This window comes from Ochotona curzoniae, unplaced genomic scaffold (assembly GCF_017591425.1).
Source record: "Ochotona curzoniae isolate NIBS_2020 unplaced genomic scaffold, NIBS_Ocur_1.0 contig_1, whole genome shotgun sequence".
Taxonomy (NCBI): domain Eukaryota; kingdom Metazoa; phylum Chordata; class Mammalia; order Lagomorpha; family Ochotonidae; genus Ochotona; species Ochotona curzoniae.
The window spans coordinates 17,191,372-17,208,090 of record NW_024464918.1 but is presented as its reverse complement, the minus strand read 5'-3'; the positions used below and the strand labels follow the sequence as shown (position 1 = coordinate 17,208,090).

Here is a 16,719-nt window from a genome sequence, read left to right as displayed (position 1 = left end):
ATTCTGAGGTAAATTCACCAACAAGTTATAGGGTTCAAGCAAGTCTGTTTTCTCTTAGCCTCAGATTTCCTATCCATGAGGCAGTTAGATTCATACAAATGGCTTTCTGTGTTTGTTGTGCATCAGCACAATGTATTTAAAAACCACATCATCCTGTGCTCCTGTCCCCAGATGCTTTGACCTTGTAGGTTTGAATTGGGGCCTAGGAATTTGAATTTTATATTACAGGTCCTGGCCCCTAAGAGCCACCCTCTTGAAAAGACTGTAAATCTCATGTGTCTCCACACAAAATCTGCATGGTCATGTTTATTGGGCCAAGCAGAAGTGATGCCTGAAGGTGCTGAGTGCATCAGAGGACAAGAGATCTTATCACAAGCCAAGAACACCTGGTAACCTTGCAACACCAAGCAGCACACTGAGTTCCAGTGCGCTCTCTCCTTTCTGCCTTCCTCTGGCCACAAACAACAGAAGAAAGCTTCACTAGCCTGCACGCTATCTTTGCCAAGGTCAAGCAGACACTGCCATCCAGAAATGTTTAAAATGCAAGTCTGTGCATAAGATCAACACTTGCCATGATGACACAGCACAAGCACACACAAACTGAGGAGCTACCACCTTCCCCATCCCCCACACCTAAAATGTATAAAAGCCCAGTGCTGTGTGCCCTGAGTGGCCATTTCCCTCATGGGTTACCCAGCTATGTGGAACTGGTCTTGGGCTGCATCCCATTAGGGAGCTGTTCATCAAACTCTCTCTCTCTGTTCTCTCTCTTCCTTCAGTCATTTTTCTCAGCTGGAATAAGGGCCTCCTGTGTGACTTACTGCATCTGGCCTTTTGGGTTTTGTGTCAGTAAAAGCTAACAATGCTGGCCTCCCTGGTGCCTTCCATGGAGTAGTGTCCATTGGCATTTTGTGATATTCAAATGATCTGAGGTTTCCTAATCTGCAAAAGATGAACTCAAGAATCCAAAACCATCTGAAGTTGACTGTAGTTTTTGTTGAGGTTGTGGGTAAGAGTCTAAAGACCCTCAGGGCTCCAAATACATGGTGATTTTAGGAATTAAATCAGTTCACCCGGCTTTAATTAGAATCCTTTTTAGATCATATAGTAAAATTGAAGTTCTGTGTCAAAGCGACTTGATGATGTCAATTTCCAGTAGATTCTTAAAACCCTAAAGGAATCAGTATCCATAATCTGTGAGTTCATGATGAGAGTACTCAGGATACGCTTGTTGTGATTGTTCACAGCTTCCTTGACAGGACCTTGCGGGTCGATGATGCCAGATCTGCTTCCCAGGTAGAAAAAGTGAGGTGCCTTTAACTCCTGCTGCTTGAGCAGGGTCACCCTCAAATAATTCTTTCTACCTAAATTTGGTCAGGAGTCGAAGGATGTGGCTGTTACCTGTTGCCTGTTTGTGTGGCCTCTGTTGGATAGGTTGGTCCTGTTTGGGCTTGAGTTTCCCCACTGCTTCACTCAGACATTTGAGGACTCCAGCAGCTGTGTATATTTAAGAGACGTAGGACTCCTTGCGTCAGCAGACTCCAGAGTTCTCTTGATTTAGGGAAGATGTGAAGAATAATGAAACTCCCTAAAACTGCGTAGGTAATTTCCATAGATGCTGGAAGGGAGGGAAGGGCATGACATTATGGCAGAAGTGTGGGTGCTAGGCAGGAAGCGCCCAGGATTCAAGAACTTTCATTCTCAGCACTGCCAGTTGAGCAATCCACTGTTCATTTTAAAAATAAGACTTAAGGCATGCACTTCCAAGAGACCCTAACCATGAGAGTCACTCATCTGTCTCATTCCCAGTAGCATTGGAAGACTTTGCCAAGCCTGTGGAGACAACAGTGCCCTTCATGGACTCTTAGACTCTGGAAACTGACTTTAAGGGTTGCCAGTTTGGGATTTTGATTGTCTCGTGTGTGTGTGTGTGTGTGTGTGTGTATTTTAGCAGAGGAGCTCTTTCAAATGCAGCTCCAAGCCAAAAAGCAGTCCCTTAATTTCTCCAATGGAAGGAGCTGGGGAAAAACCAGCCATCTATGCCACAGGGCTGCGTCTGAACTCGGTGCAGCTGAATTTCTGCATAGTTAGGTGGTCCCTTAAGGACCTGCTGCCTCAGCCTCTGTTGAATTCTAAGAGAAACACAGTCGCTATTAGACCTGTGCTTTTTGTGGTTTTTTTTGGATTCCTTCAGAACTGCGCTCTTGCTGTTGACAGAGTTCTACAGAAGAGAGGGCGCAGAGGAGCATTGCTCTCACTAGCTCCACTGGAGGAAGGCTGGGCCTTTGGATAACGCATGGATCGGCCAGACACTTAAATGCCCAGATGTGGGGAGGATTTTACTGAGGTGGCTTTTTGTGAGCATTAATGTCCTACATCCTCACTGTCAGGACCTGCCTTGTTAATTAACGAGAAAGTAGGACAGTTGGAGTGCACCTACCACCATGACAGGAACAGGAATATGGGATTTTTAATGGGCAGGGTGATCTAGAAAGTTGTTGCTGTGTATGTGAGTGTGATAGAGCAATGTAGATATCTGTGTGCCTCAGTGTTGCCTGGGGAAAAAGGCTCTCACAGATCCTTGGGCCAAACTGACTGTTGACAACCAGGAGCACTTACTCCTGATGCCCCTAGGCAATCATGTACGACTTCCCCAGATACCGTATGGGCTGCTGCTCTTTTAGGGGTGTTGTGCAAGTTTATTCTCTTTTTTCTTTCAGCTACTCAGTGGTTGTTCCTATTCACACATGTTTGCCAAATGTTCACCCTCTTTGGGGCTGGGGTCTATAGAAATGACCAATGCACATGTGCTCCTAGCTCAGAGCACTGTCCATCTTCACCCAGCACCTTGCAGTCCACACTCCAGCTGTTCCTCTGCCTGCCTTTCCTTTCCCCAACATCCTCACATCCTTGAAACTGTCTCCATCTCTCCTGCAGCACTTCCTCTTGCCTTTCCTCTGAGAGCCATGGGCTATGAGAGTCCTGTCCTGTATGCCACCTCCCACCACCTGCAGTCACTGAGCAACTGAAAAGGGTCAGAATTGAGGTAACATACATGGAAAATAGATGCTGGATTTTGAAGACTTGGGGCACACAGAAATCAGTGAACACTTCAATAAGCTTTTACATTGATTGCATGTTGAAACGAGGGTATGTTGCATAGAGTACAAGCATTTAATAAAATGTATTAGTTAAAACTGATTTCCCATTTTTCTTTTTCATGTGGGGACTAGACCATTGAAAGTTGAGTTTCCTGGGACAGCTCAATACTTAACACTTTCTCTCCTAGGTGAAAGGAAAGTGCGTGTCCATGGTTCTTCCCCTCCTGCTGGTTTGTGTGTTCTCGTGGAGTGGGCCCCATGCTCTGTCTTCATGCTGGCCTTCCCCCGCACTGAGCTGTCAGGTGGCAGTTACTCACAGAGGTGCACCAGGGGAAGGGAGAAGTAAGCAGTTGAACAATGTGGAACAGGCATTCAATCAATCCTGGAGCTCCCTTAGGCAGTGTCATTTTTGCATTTCTGTTACTGAACTCATTTCTCCTGTTCTTTTTTTTTTTTTTTCACATTTTTTCCTTTTTTTTTTTTTAAAAGGGCTCACACAGTCGGCAAAAGAAGACCATTTTCCTGGGAGATGGGCAGAAGCTGAAAGACTGGCATAACAAGGAGGCCATCAGGAGGGATGCTCAGCGCGTAGGTATGGAGGGCAGTCCCCGTGGAGGGTGTGTGTGCACCTGCTGTGTTTGCGTGTGTGAAGCAGAGGAGTCTGGGCCTCATCCTGACTTTCTTTTTGCCTACCCCTAGGGCTTCCCTTGATTTCCAGGATCAACCCCTTCACCATTCACCCGTCCCAACTCCTTTGTCCATTCACATCGCCAGATCCACTGCCTAAAAGAATTTGCTTTGCCACTTTTACCTAGTGATTGAAAGTGTCTCTATATAGCATGTTTTCACCACTAAAGGACAGAGCAGTGATTTTAATAACATTCATTGAACACCATAGCCAGCAAAATCTGTACCTGGCACTTGTACAACTTCCTGTGTGAACCCAAGTCAACTTTTTGGCCCATTTAGTAAAGATCTGTAGCTTAGAGATGTGTGGCAATCTGCCTACAGTCACACAATAAGAAAGACACAGACTTGGGGCTTGGACCCAGATCTGGAGTGCAAAAGTTGATCCTGCACCAAAGCTAGGAGCTTGAAATGTTTGAGTGTGTCACGGCTAAAGTGTACCTGGTCTAGTTAGTCCTTGGAGCAGTCTCTGTTAGACTGGACAGGTTGGAAGAGTTGGAATAGGGTTGTTCAGCCCGGACTAAGGAGTCAGAAGAGCAACTCTGATGCTCTTGCCAGCTGGAAGTACTGTCAGATAAATTCTATTTCCTGAGCCTCACCTTCCCCATCTGTCCATGGGTCTCCTGCTTAGACAACCTTAGTATGTTTTTGGGAGAGTGACAAGTATGAAGTAACTGTGCTATGCTGGAAAGCGCTGTAGAACTGTAGGAAAGTGGTATGTTATCCATTTTTATATAGGATAAAGGCACCCAGCACTACTGATTTTTTTAACATTATTATGACAAACCCCAGTTACCATGAGTCTGTAATTAGGACTGATACAACAACCTAGCGAGTAATGACAGGAATCTAAAGACAGAAGGTCCATTTTCCTGTGAGCTAGTGATTTAAAAGGAGGAAGAACACTGCTTGAATCAAGAAAGAAAACATTAAGAAAGAGCTGATTTTCCAATTATACTGGTGTTAGAACATTGTACTGGGGCCCAGTGCAGTGGCCTAGCGGCTGAAGTCCTCACCTTCAATGCACCAGGATCCCATATGGACGCCAGTTCTAATCCCGGCTGCCCTGCTTCCCATCCAGCTCCCTGCTTGTGGCCTGGGAAAACATTTGAAGACAGCTCAAAGCCTTGGGACCCTGTACCCGCATGGGAGACTCAGAGAAAGTTCCTAGTTGCTGGCTTCGGATCGGCATAGTACCAGCCATTGTAGTCACTTGTGGAGTGAATCATCAGACAAAGGATCTTCCTCTGTCTGCCTCTCCTCCTCTCTGTATATCTGACTTTGCAATAAAAATAAATAAATCTTAAAAAAAAAAAAAAAAGAACATTGAGCTGACCAGCCAGCAATGAGTGAAGAGTAGAGATGCTAATAACAATAATAACCAGCCGTGGGCATTTGGCAGTGGTCCAGACTCTCACATCCCACACCAGAATGCCAGGGTTCAGTACCTGGTTCTGGATCCTGACTCCATCTTCCTGCCGACACAGAGGCTGGGAGGCAGCTTTAACAACTCAAGTAGTTAGATTGCTGCCATCCATGTGGGAGACCTAGACTGAGTTCATGACTTATGAATTCAGCCTGACACAGTCTAGCCTCAGCCACTGTGGGGATCTGAGGATTCAACTAGCAGGTGGGTGCACATAAACTTCCTCTCCCTCTCTCTCTCTCTCAATAAATATAGATAGATGCTTTTTTAAAAAAAAAAAGAAGAATAATAACCAGCACTTGTTGAGGATAACTATGTGCCAGGCATCTGGCCTTGTATTGCCTTGTTAATCCTCATATTAAACCTTCTTATTCCATTAATACAATGGGCAAAAACCGAGACTTAGAAAGGTTGAAAGCACGCTTCAGATGACACATCTGAGGATTAGCAGCACTAACCTTCGGAGTGCACTATGCCTGGCTCCAGGGCCTGAAGTCCAAGTCACTCCCCTGCATTGCCTTCCTGAAGTGTCGTCCCCCCAACCCCGAGAAAATGTTTCTGCTCTTTTTCTGCTTACCATGTGGTATGCCTTACAGAAATTATCCTGGATACTGGCAAGCTTACTGCTGCTGCGTGCTGAGAGGCAGGAGGTGATGGCTCAAGTGCCTGGGCCTCTGTTACTCACGTGGGAGACTCTACAGGCTTTTGGAGAGTGAACCAGTGTAGAGATCTCCTTCTCTGTCTTCTTCTCCCTTCCTTTCCTCCCTCTCACTTCCGCTCTGCCTTTCGAGATTCAAAGTTGACCCTTTTTAAACTGTCTTTTCATGGGACATTACAATTTTTACAGGAAGGAGTTGGTTGGGAGCAGCATCCAACCCCAGATTTTACCCACCAGCCTGTGCATTCCTGGCAAAGTGATGTTTGCAAAGTAAACAAAGTGTTGCTCAGACCTCCAGGAAGGGGAGGAGTGACTTTCAGCCAGCTGCTTTTATTGCCTTTTCTCCAAGACCTTTGCCTGTTGACAGGTTCTTAAGGTGCTGTTATGTGATGTAGTTTTAGACACTTCCACCTGCCATATGCTTCTTGGGAACCAAGAGAATAATTTCCTGGAGCATCAGGGACTCTTTCTTGATGGACTGTGCAGAGAAAGGAGAGCTGGCACTTGATTCACCTGAATCTGTGACCCAAAACAGTACTCTCCAGGCAATCCTGGCTTGGAGTAATAAGCAGATCTTAATTTGTCTGCTGCTTTCAGAACAAAAATCCAGAGCCTATTTATCATTTATGGCAGTTTTGATGTTAAATGTGTGTTACATAGAGACTTATCATATTTCTTCACATTGGTGTAGTGTTTAGCTCTATTATGTGTAGGCTCTCTTTTTTTAAAAGATTTATTTTATTTTCATTACAAAGTCAGATATACAGAGAGGAGGAGAAACAGAGAGGAAGATCTTCCATCCGATGATTCACTCCCTAAGTGACCACAGCAGCCGGTGCTGTGCCGATCCAAAGCCAGGAGCCAGTAACCTCTTCTGGGTCTCCCATGCGGGTACAGCGTACCAAGGCTTTGGGCCGTCCTTGACTGCTTTCCCAGGCTACAAGCAGGGAGCTGGATTGGAAATGGAGCTGCCAGGATTAGAACCTGCTCCGAAATGGTATCCCGGCATGCTCAAGGCGAGGACTTTAGGTGCTAGGCCACGGCACCAGGCCCTATGTGTAGGCTCTTATGTGACTCTTCCAAGTATGGTGGGTATATTGGAGGAGGAAGTGAGCTGGCTTGACATGCTCTACATTGGTCAGTCACAGTTGGTGGGGCTGTCCTCCAAAGGTCACTTGGTGGTAGAGATTGGCACTCTTACCAGAGCACAGGGAGCACAGGTGTTGGAACCTCCACACTCAATTTTAGAGCCTTCCCGAGTCTCAGTTTATCCATCTATTGAATGAGAGCTCTCACGACTACCCTCCAGGGTTGCTGTGGAGATTTCAGGGGCAAAAGACCTGGAAAATGACTGACAGGACTCTGGCTCCCCTCCCTGTGTTTGCACTTGTCCCTGTGGGATTTGGAGCCTTTTTCATCCTTCTCCCCCTCTCCTTATACAGTGACCCCATATCTGCTAGGTGATTAGCAACACTGAGCTTGCTCTTTGTCTCTAGGAAATGGAGAACAAGGGAAACCATATCCCATGACGGATGCCGACCAAGTGGACCAGGCCTACCGAGAAAATGGATTTAACATCTACGTCAGTGATAAAATCTCCCTAAATCGCTCTCTGCCTGATATCCGGCATCCCAAGTGAGTGGAACATCTCTTATCTTCTGGGATCTTAGGATTTTGCCCCTGGTTCTTGTTGAGAATTAATTAAAGAATCCTGGTACATGAAGTGCCGCCGGAAGAGATTTCCTTCTGTTATCCAGGGCCTTTGTGCAAAGGCCCCAGGGATCAGATTCTGCTGAATTCAGAGCTAGTGTCGCAGGGCTGTGCAGGGGCAAGCTACTGCTCCCCAAGTAGTCAGTCTTCCTCCTCTGTCCAGGCAGTAGGAAACCTGTGACCTCTATTTGTCCACTTATGTTTAGCCCCTCCATTTGAAATTCAGACCTCCATGTAGTAGACAATTGTAGAGGCACTTTCATCCTTCACCCTTCAATTTTTTATGTGTGGTATTTTTACTTTCCTTTAAAAAAAACAAACAAACAAACAAAAAAACACTTTCCTTAACTTGGGTGCCTATAAATGAGAATGCATCCAAAAGTCCATGGGAAGTACTGTTTGCCAAGATGTTTACTGTGGTGCAGAAGTGTTCCAGAATCCCTGCATGGTGTGTATAGATACTTCATTTGTATCATCTCAGGTTCCATTTTACACATGACAGTACTGAGGCTTTCTGGAATGTGTTGAATCAGTTAAGACAACAAAGGAAATAAGAGGCTGAATCAGGGTCTTAGGCTCTAATTCAACCAAAAACTGCATTCTGGACCATAAGATCCCCTTCCTCCTGTGCATTTTAGTCAGGTTTATCATGGTGATGATGGGAGCCTTCTAATAGACCAGTTCTTCAACTTTGTGCACATTGGAACAGCCTAGAAGGCAGTTAGAACATGGGAGGCAGGGGTGGGGGGTGGTGGTGGTATTAGTCCTCACTCCCAAAAGTAAGGTCCAAGCTGGGGCCCAAGTACTGGGGCCACTTGGTTGGATGCCAAACTTATTGCTTGAAAAATTGGTTTATTTGTTTGAAAGTCAGAGCGTCAATGATCTTTCACCTGGTAGTTCATTCCCTGTTCACCTCCAAGTTATCCACAAGAACCAGGGATAAACCAAGCTGAAGCCAGGAGCTCTGTCTGGCTGTCCCATGTGGGTAACAGAGAGCTATGGAAGGGGCCCAGTAATTAACATTTTAACATCCCCTCTAGGGGATTCAGATGCAAGCTCCGGTGTGAGAGCTGGCATTGCTGGCATTTTAGGTGCATTAGCTAAGCCAAACTGGCCAAAATCCCCATGCAACAGATGTTGTGACCATCTCCATTCCACAGATGAAGAATTGAGGGACAAAAATATTAGATAATTTGCAAGAAATGGTAAGAGATGGAGCCAGATTTTGAACCCAAGAGATATAGTTCAGGATGAACGGCAGACAGACGTTTAACACAGTGGTTAAGATTCATCTTGGGGTACCCACAAGCCCACATTGAGGTGCCTAGGTTCAGGTCACAGCTCCACATCTGATTCTAGATTCTCACGAATACACCTAGCCACTATTCATTATTTGTTGTGGTGTGGGGACAGAGAAGGACCTCAGTGTGCTTGCCTCTGGGGATTGCATTTGTTTCATGGTCTTCGCTGTCAAGCCCTGAGTCTATCACTGATTCCTGTGGATTCAGAGCTGTGAGCTGACTCTGAGAGTCAGAAACTCAATTTTTATGTTTAGCCACTAGCAAAGTTCAGACTTCTGCGTTAATTTCATCTCTCTGGGTCTGGAAAAGAAGTATATTTAGGAAGCACTGTATTCTAAACCTAGCTCCTGTTGCAGTAATGGGTTCTTAGCTCTGGCTGCACCTGGATGATTAAAAACAAACAACAGCAACACAACAAAGGTTAGAGACCTAGCCATTATCCCATGAATCTGAATATCTGAGGGTGTGGTCTGGATCTTGGTGTTTTCTAAAATCTCCTAAAGAATTCTCATGTGTAATCAGGTTGGATGTGGTCACAGCTTTGATTCATTCTTTAGTCTGTCTGTTCATGCAGTAATGTATGAGTGTTAAAAGTCTTCTGTGTATCCAGCCCCAGGGTGAATACCAGGAACGCAATGCTAAGTGAATCATTGTTGCTGCCTTAGAGCTCACACTCCTGTGTGAGTGTGTGTGTTGGCTGAGACAGATGGTGCCAGCAGTTCCATATAGCCCCTGCTGAGAAGATAGATCAATAATAGACTAGGCTCAGTGTGCTCTGGGACCACCGAGAATACCCCTGACCCTGTGCCAGTCTTGGGAGAGTGAAGAAGCCTTTCTTAAGTGGATTCCCTCTGCTGACTCCAGGAAGACCTACTAGGGCTAACTGGGTCTTGGAGTCTAAAGGACATTGCAGATAGCAAAATCAGCGCGGACAGAGGCCTCCTGTGTTAAGAACAAACATATTCGTCAGCACAGGACTTAGAGAGATGAACCTCCCAGTTGCCTAGAAGAGAGGACCTATGTCGACATCTTTCAGGAAAGAGCGGTTTCCCACCATCCTAAGGAGAGAAAAATGTCTGCTTTATGTAGGAATCTTGTGGTCCACAGACTGGCACATGAGGTTGAAGAAAACATTGTATTTTTGTTTTCATTAGTCTGTAGCTGGAGTTTGTGATTCCCTTCCATTGTGAGTGAATATAGACAACAGAGTGGCATTGTCACCCAGAGACATCATCTCACAGCACTCTTAACTCTCCACCCCTGTAAAACGGAAGTCATTTGAGAACTTGTGCTGGATCTCATTGTCCCATGTGTCGCTGGAGCAGCACACATGTTACCGTATTTCAGTGTGAGTTAGTGTCAACAGCCGTATTTTGAAGTCGAGTGGTTTCCCTCACAGTCTTGTGTGTTATGATGAGCATTATGAGCACTGCACTGAGAAGCAACCTCAGCTCCACCAGCCAGGCTGAGGGCTCTTTGGCATTAATGTGATAAAGAACCCCTGTTGCAGGTGGGTGGGAATTGCACTAAGGAGGCCTTGGGCACTTCTGTTACCAGCCTGCTCAGCCAACCAACATCCAAATTATTAACCGCAGAACACGTTACCAAAGCCAGTGGTCCTGACACCCCCATTTTTCATAATCACCAGTTGTGGGAGCTGACTCTTGAGAAACTAGTTGACAGATGTCTTGAAGAGCTTGGTTTCTTCCCCAGGGGGAATTCTCTTCCACAGTTTGACAGCAGAAATGTGTCAGTAAATGAGAGCAGTTGAGCCACTCACTCCTGTCGGTTTCTTTAAGCTTAAACAACCTCTCCGGCAGGAGCTGAGGTTTATGTTTGCCTTTTATTCCTTCAAACTGAATTTTGGCAACAGCATGTCAGGAACAGGATTGAGGGGCTGTTTGCTTGTGCCAGCTGCCTCTGCTTCCATTAGAAGCTACATTGGGGAATGCACAGCCAGCGGGAACGGAAACAAGGCAGTTTGGCCCCAACTTGCTGGGTCTGCTCATGGGCGGCAGCCAGCTGGCTCAGAGCAGGCCTGTCCTCAGTACCTCCAGCCAAGCGAATGGGAACAGAGGCCGACTGGTGGGTTGGCCCACTTTCCATGCTCCTTGGAGAGCCCCACCAGGCTCCTTGGCAACCAAATATGGAAACCCCTACAGGGCACAGGGCTGATGGCACAAGAAGACCCAACTGTTGACATGGCTGGGATCTGCATGTTTCTATGCAAGCCACACTATGGGCTGTGTGTGTCTCCCACACAGAGACCATCCATAGAGGAAATAGAAAGCAGACCTGCTTTCTCCATTTCATGGGGTCTCACTTCAGCAATGAATGAACCTGATTTAGTATTTGTGTACCATATGCCTGTTTCTTTAATCCTTTTCACTTTTTCATTTTTGTTACAATAGCATGGCTAATTATGGCATGTGCCAAATTCCTGAAAAAAATCTATAAGCAAGTACCTTCACATGTCGAGCAATTTACACAGTGGAAGCAACAAGGAAGGAAGTTATAGTTTAGTATCTTTAACAGACATTTTAAATATGTACTCTAAATAAAGGGAAATTTTCAGCACAAGAAATTTCAGTCAACTATGTTGTTGACTGAACAGTAATGTCCCAAAATGTATGCACACATAGCCATAAAAATGCCATCTGGAGGTGAAGCAATGACTTTTCAAGACACTTAACATCAGACAGCAAAGGACAGTAGTTCCTAAGAGATGGAAATCTTCTTAAGAAACAATGCAAGCAATATTACCATGCAGCAACATCTTTATACTGCTGGCACAAAAAACTCCTTGTGAACTTCAGATTCTATAGTCAGTGAAAATATCATTTAAAAAAAACAAAACAGAAATGGAGGTTTGAGTTCAAAAAAATGAAAAGCACTGGAAATAGAAATTATGTGTATAAATATGTGCCATATTTCCTTAATGTTGAATTCTTTTCAAAGATAATTGACTATGTAACCAAAAATAATAGCATTTTTTGTTGAAAATATATAGTACATGCCAGTGTAAGAGTAGGAAAAATGAAAATATACTGCTATGAAAGTCTCATACTGAATGTGAAATGATATAATATTTAAGTGTAGTTTGTGGTGAATTTAAAAAGTATATTATAAATCTTAAAGCTAGCATTAAAGTACTAAGGCAAAATGTTATAGTTAGTATTAACCAACGAAAGAGATAAAATTAAATGTTGAAAAATACTCAGTTGACCCAAAAAGAAGCAGAAACAGAGGGAAAGGGGGACAAAGATTGAAAAGAAGAAATAAAAGGCAAACACAAAGATAATGTGCTTAACCTAATCAGACAAATAACCATATTAAATGTAAATGGTCTAAGCATTTCAGTTAAAAGGCAGAGATTATAAGATAAGAAAAATCCAATTACTTCTTACCTGCAAAAAAAAAAAATAATAATAAACACAAAAATACAGACAGCCTGTAAGTAAAAGGTGGGAAGGATATATCTCCATAAAACTAGGCAAAAGAAAGCTTTGATGGCTGTATTAATAAAGTTTTAATACATTTAATACATTTCAAAGCAAAAAAATATTACTAGGAACTGAGAGGATTGTTCAGAGGCCAGCACAGTGGCATAAAATGCTAATCCTCCACCTGTGACTCCAGTATCCCATACGGGCACCAGTTCATGTCCAAGCTTGCTCTACTCGTGATCCAGCTCTCTGCTTATGTCCTGCAAAAGCAGGACTGAGAGAATGGCTTAAGTCCTTAGGTCCCTGCACCCACATCAGGGACCTGGACATAAGCTTGTGGCTCCTGACTTCAGACCAGTCCAGTTCTAGTCATTGTAGCTATTTGAGGAGTGAACCAGCAGATGAAAGATTACTTTCCTTCTGTCTGTGAATCTGCCTTTCAAATAAAGATAAATACATCTTTTAGGAAAAAAGATAGTTTCAGGGATAGGTATTGAGGCACAGTGAGCTAAGTCACTCTGTAGGAAATTTGATCTCATATTGAGTGCTGCTGTGAGTCCTACACTTGCAGTGCAGCTCTCTGGGTTGCCCTGGGAGGTAGCAAGTAATGGCTCAAATACTTGGGTCCTGATCACCTGTGTGGGTGACCCAAATGGAGTTTTGGGTCTCCTGTCTTCCACCTGGCTCAGCCCTGACTTTGTGGACATCTAGGAAGTGAAACAACAGATGGAAGTTCTCCCTCTTTTGAACTCATGCACCCTGTGTGTGTGCCTCTGTCGCTCTCTCTCTCTCTCGCTTGCTCTCACTCTGCCTTTCAAACAAACAGAAATTAATAACCTTTTAAAAAATTAGATGTTGGGGATGATATTGTAACACAATGCTTTCTGTAATGCTATCATTCTATATGAGTGACGGTTCCAGTCCCAGCATTTCTTTTCCAATCCAGGTTCCCTGCTAATGCACCTGGGAAAGCAGCAGAAGGTGGTTCAAATACTTGAGCCACTGCCACTCACTTGGGAGACCCAATTGGAGTTCCAGGCTGCAGGCTTCAACCCAGTCCAGCCTGGACTGTTGTGGCTATTTGGAGAGTGAAATAGCAAATGAAAGTGCTCACTCTCTCTTCCTCTGTGACTTGTAACTGTGCTTTTCTAATAAGTAATTAAATTCAAAATATTTCATAGAACAATATCTTTCATCAAGAGGATTTAACAATTCTAAATGTTTCTGTACCTGATACAGTGCTTCAAAATACAGGAAAACTTGATAGAACTACAAGGAAAAAGACATAGCCACAGCAATGGAATTTCAATACTTCTGTATTAATTTAAGAACAAAGATTGAAAAAACAAGGATTTAGTAGACTTGAACAGTAGAATCAACTAATGACACCTACTTGACATTTGTAGAATACATCCTCACACCCCCCCCCCCGCCACCACACAATAAAATCTGAACATACATTTTTTTCCAAGCCTGTTTGGAAGATTTTTCAAGACAGTCTGTATTCTGGGCAGAGATAGTCTTCATGAGTTTGAAAGGATTCAGACGATACAGAATATGCTCTTAGACCATAACTGAACCAAATTTAGAAAGCAATAATGGAACAATTTCTTAAGATTTTTTCAACGTTTATTTATATATATTTAAAAGATTTATTTATTTTAATTGGAAAGGCAGATATACAGAGAGGAGGAAAGGCAGAGAGGAAGATTTTCTGTCCAGTGGCTCATACCCCAAGCAGCTGCAATGGCTGGAGCTGTGTCAGTCCGAAACCAGGAGCCAGGAGCTTCTTCCCGGTCTCCCATGTGGGTACAGGGTCCCAAGGCCTTAGGCCATCCTCTACTGCATTCCCAGGCCACAGGCAGGGAGCTGGATGGGAAGCGGGGCTGCCGGGATTAGAACTGGCGTGCATATGGGATCCTGGTGCATTCAAGACGAGGACTTCAACTACTACATTATCACACCGGGCCCAGGTTTTTTCAATGTTTAGAAACTAACTCGTGAATAACCAATGGGTCAAAGAAATCAAAAAGAAAAATTAGGAAGTATTTAGAACTTAATGAAAGCACGACATATCTGAATTTATGTGATGTCGCTAAAGTAATATTTAAGGAAAAATTTGTAGCCTTAAGTGTCTGAATTAGAAAACAAGAATGGTCCCACATTGATTGTGTCAACTTCTTCTTTCAGAAACTAGAAAAAAATAAGAGTCAATTGATCAAAAGAAGCAGATGAAAAGAAATAAAAAGATTGTAGCAGAGATCAATGAACTAGGAAATAGAAAAACAGTAGAAAAATCAATGGGTCCAAAAACTAAATCTTTGAGATGATTCATTAAATTGATTAACTTCTAAGTAGACTTATAAGGAGAAAAAGAAAGCACAAATTGCCAATATCAAGACTGAGAAAAGCAACCTAACTACGGATTCTGTAACTCTTAAGAGAAAATAAAAGGTTTTGAACAGTTTTCTAGCTGTAACTTAACCATTTAAATGAAACAACAAATTTCTTCTAAAGACATAAACTAACATTCAAGAAGAAATGGTTATCTGAATGACACTGTTGCCTCGGGTGGATTCATTGATGAAATTTTTTTAAAGATTTATTTCTTTTCACTGGAAAGGCAGATTTACAGAGAGAAGAAAGACAGAGAGGAAGATCTTCCATCTGCTGGTTCACTTCCCAAATGGCCCCAACAGCCAGAGCTGGGCCAATCTGAAGCCAGGAGCAGGAGCCTCTTCCAGGTCTTCCACATAGGTGTATGGTACAGGGACTTGGGTCATTCTCCTCCGCTACTTTCCCAGGCCACAATGCAGGGAATGTTACCATTCTCTTGGTACATTCTCATGGTAACATTGTCTTCTTATAATATCCCTCATGAACAGCCTGGACAGGTGTCATTGTCACCATTATTATTCATCATTATTTCTTTCAGAGATGTACTGGAATCACATAGCTATATCCTTATATCTAGAATCCAATTGTATCTAGAATCCAGCTGGAAATTGGTTTGCTACCATTGTTTGCCAGCGACTGCAACATCCAAAACATCATTTTAAAGTGGGGGGCAGGGGACCAGGAAGAGTGAGGGGACCGTGAGTAAGCCCTAGGGCATCTGGCTAACGTCCTATTTGGGGATACCACCTTCCCCAGTGACACTGTGCCCATGGTATTACTGAGTTTGTTTTACAAACCAGGAATGCCTTATGTTTCTAAGTATTCCCATAAACCAATGGGGAATCTTTTCCAATCGTAACATAAGCCTGAGCAAGAAGGGGCAGGGATATAAAAACAACTGAGCTTTCCTGACCCAGAAAGTGTCACCAACCAGCTTTGTGTCCTTTTTGGGAACTCTGGAGGCCAAGGGAAGCGGCTGCTTTCTTTTTTGGGCTCTTGCCCAGCATGGCCACCTCACTGGGCAAATTAAGACAGGAACTTAATGTGAAGTAACTTCTAGGAGCTCCCTTGCCACCTTTCAACCTCCAGCTGCTAGGCCCTACTTGGGCCCTACCCATAGAGTCCCTGCCTTGTGAAGATTTTCAACCTGTTGGCCCTTTACCACTGTTTTCTATTAGTTATTCATTCATTCCTTTTGCAAATATTTATTGAGTTCCTCTGTGTGCTAAGGTGTGTCTAGATTCTAAGAAAAATAGATAAAATGTCCTCTTAGAACCTACCATCCAAGGGAAGAATTACAGGCTCAACAAACCAATAAATGTATGAATTTTTTCAGATAGTGATTATGTGATGGGGTAGAAAATAGAATGGGTAAGGGACAGAGAAAGTAATGGAATTAGGTGGATTTTATTCCATTTTTCAGGGAAGCCCCCTCTGATGACAGAGTTACAACTGAATGAGGGCCTGGCAGGACAGTTCGCCGCCCCACAGACAGAGAAAACAGCTAATGCTAAAGCCCAGGGGCCACTGTACATGGTTTGTGGAGACTGTTGTGGCTAGAGCCCAGTGATGGAAGCGATGAGTTGCTGGGCTAGAGGAGTGTCGATTGAGATTAAACGGTCATAATTGGTCTGGGATTTTTTCCAGTAAGGGACAGGAAGCCACCGAAGATTTAAGAAGAGAAGTACATGATTAGATTTTGACTTTCAAAGAATCACTTTGGTTGCTTTTTTTTTTTAAGATTTATTTTACTTTATTGTAAAGTTAGATATACAGAGAAGAGTTTCCATTTGTTGATTCAGTCCTCAAGTGGCCACAACAGCTGGAGCTGAGCTGATCCAAAGCCAGGAACCCAGATCCTCTTCCAGGTTTCCCACGTGGATGCAAGTCCCAAAGCCTTGGGCTATCTTCAACTGCTTGCCCAGGCCACAGGCAGGGAGCTGAATGTTAAGTATGACTACCAGGATATAAACCGATGCCTGTATGGGATCCC

At 43.8% G+C, this 16,719-nt stretch overlaps 1 protein-coding gene across 2 annotated transcripts in view; it reads left to right on the top strand.

The window, feature by feature from the left end:
- GALNT10 (polypeptide N-acetylgalactosaminyltransferase 10) overlaps positions 1–16,719 on the top strand; it is a 217,435-nt gene that overhangs the window by 96,993 nt on the left and 103,723 nt on the right. For both annotated transcript variants that reach the window (XM_040993361.1, XM_040993412.1), the window contains exons 2-3: positions 3,591–3,693; positions 7,369–7,507. In XM_040993361.1, the coding sequence (XP_040849295.1) occupies positions 3,591–3,693; positions 7,369–7,507 (242 nt within the window). The remainder of the gene's footprint in view (positions 1–3,590; positions 3,694–7,368; positions 7,508–16,719) is intronic.